The sequence below is a fragment of the Pecten maximus genome, chromosome 2, assembly GCF_902652985.1.
Source record: "Pecten maximus chromosome 2, xPecMax1.1, whole genome shotgun sequence".
Taxonomy (NCBI): domain Eukaryota; kingdom Metazoa; phylum Mollusca; class Bivalvia; order Pectinida; family Pectinidae; genus Pecten; species Pecten maximus.
The window spans coordinates 55,104,289-55,105,820 of NC_047016.1; the positions used below are offsets into that span (position 1 = coordinate 55,104,289).

Sequence of the window (1,532 nt, forward strand, 5' to 3'; positions counted from 1 at the left end):
CAAATTGAGACAAGTCTGCATGAATGGTCCTTGGATAACTTGTGCACTCGTCGCAGATGCCGGTCAAGTCGAGATACGAGTGCCGGGCATCCATCTATTGGGCAGGCGAGGCATGGGCCTTTGTATTGAGAAGTTGCCTCCCTGTTCTCCGCGGTTGCCTTCAAAACGTCGTAATTGGAAGCCTGGTTGTGTACATTCCGGATGTGGCGGGCCAAATCTACAACCGAAATGCCACATATCTGGCAAAGTCTCCGTTTCCTCGGGACGGGGGCTTCCTGTACGCGAGATCGCGTTCTTGGGACCCGTTGCTTTACAAGAGTCTGATTGGGCTTTGCTACACCTGTCACAGGATAAACTCTCTTCTTATTTTGACTTGGTCCAATAATGTCATCAGCGTCAGATTCCGGCGAAGGATGTTAGTCCGGATCACGATCCGAGTCGTCGTGAACACTTCTGAGGTCATCGTCTTCCTCCTGGCCCTCATGAGCTAACGCTTCACCCTCTGTGCTAATACTTTCCATGCCCTTGGTACTATGCTGCTCTTCCTCCTGGCCTTCATGAATGATCGCTTCACCCTCTGTGCTTATACTTTCCACGCCCTTGTGGCTATTATGCTCTTCCTCCTGGCCCACATGGATTGTCGCTTCACCCTCTGTGCTAATATTTTCCAAGCCCTTGTTGCTATGCTGCTCGTCCTCCTGGCCCACATGAATTATCGCTTCATCCTCTGTGCTAATACTTTCCATGCCCTTGTTTCTATTATGCTCTTCCTCCTGGCCCACATGAATTATCGCTTCACCCTCTGTGCTAATACTCTCCAGGTCATTGTTGCTATTCTGTGTTTCCTCCTGACCCTCATGAACTATTGCTTTACTTTTCAGTGAGCCTTGTGAAGGTTTCTTTTTTACGGGTTTAGAGGTCTTCTTTCCTCGTGTAAGTGGCATACTGGAAATATGAAGTAAACTGATTATTGTCTCCTGTTTCAAACAACTTAGGCGACATTTATGATGGTTACAAATGTTATATATTTTGAAAGATCTATTATTAAAACAGTTTGCACACTTTATAAATAGTCAGAGCAACTTAGAAAGAAGAGAAAAAGTAAGATCACTGTTTTAGTCGCCTCTTACGGTCATGCAATTGGGGCAGCAGGTACAATTTTTGCTCAATACCTGAAGGGCTGCTAGAAGGAAGGAACGTCGAATAGTTATAAATACGTTACATAATGCTACCTAATTTGAAACATTTGTAACATAATCTAACCCTAATCACAGGGTTAGATTAGGTTGAAATGTTACAAATAACTTACATAATGCTACCTAAACTGAAACATTTGCAACATAATCTAACCCTAATCACAGGGTTAGATTAGGTGGCAATTTGACAGTTTTGTATTTATGCAACTTAACGTGTTCAGATTAGTCCGGGTTAGGATCAAATCATTACACAACTCATCGACGTCTGCAACATATGATCAGTTCATCACTACAACTTTTCTATGACATCAGTTTTGATTATGAACATTAGTGAAT

General features: G+C 43.3%; 1 protein-coding gene across 1 annotated transcript; it reads right to left on the bottom strand.

Annotated features, from left to right (window-relative positions):
• Window positions 1–416: 416 nt before the first annotated feature.
• Window positions 417–944, bottom strand: LOC117344039 (nuclear polyadenylated RNA-binding protein 3-like). The gene has a single exon (XM_033906641.1). It carries the CDS (start codon window positions 942–944, stop codon window positions 417–419), a length of 528 nt encoding a protein of 175 aa, XP_033762532.1.
• Window positions 945–1,532: the final 588 nt, after the last annotated feature.

Coding starts and splice junctions, on each gene's coding strand:
- LOC117344039 (XM_033906641.1), bottom strand. CDS start 944: ATGCCACTTACACGAGGAAAGAAGACCTCTAAACCCGTAAAAAAGAAA.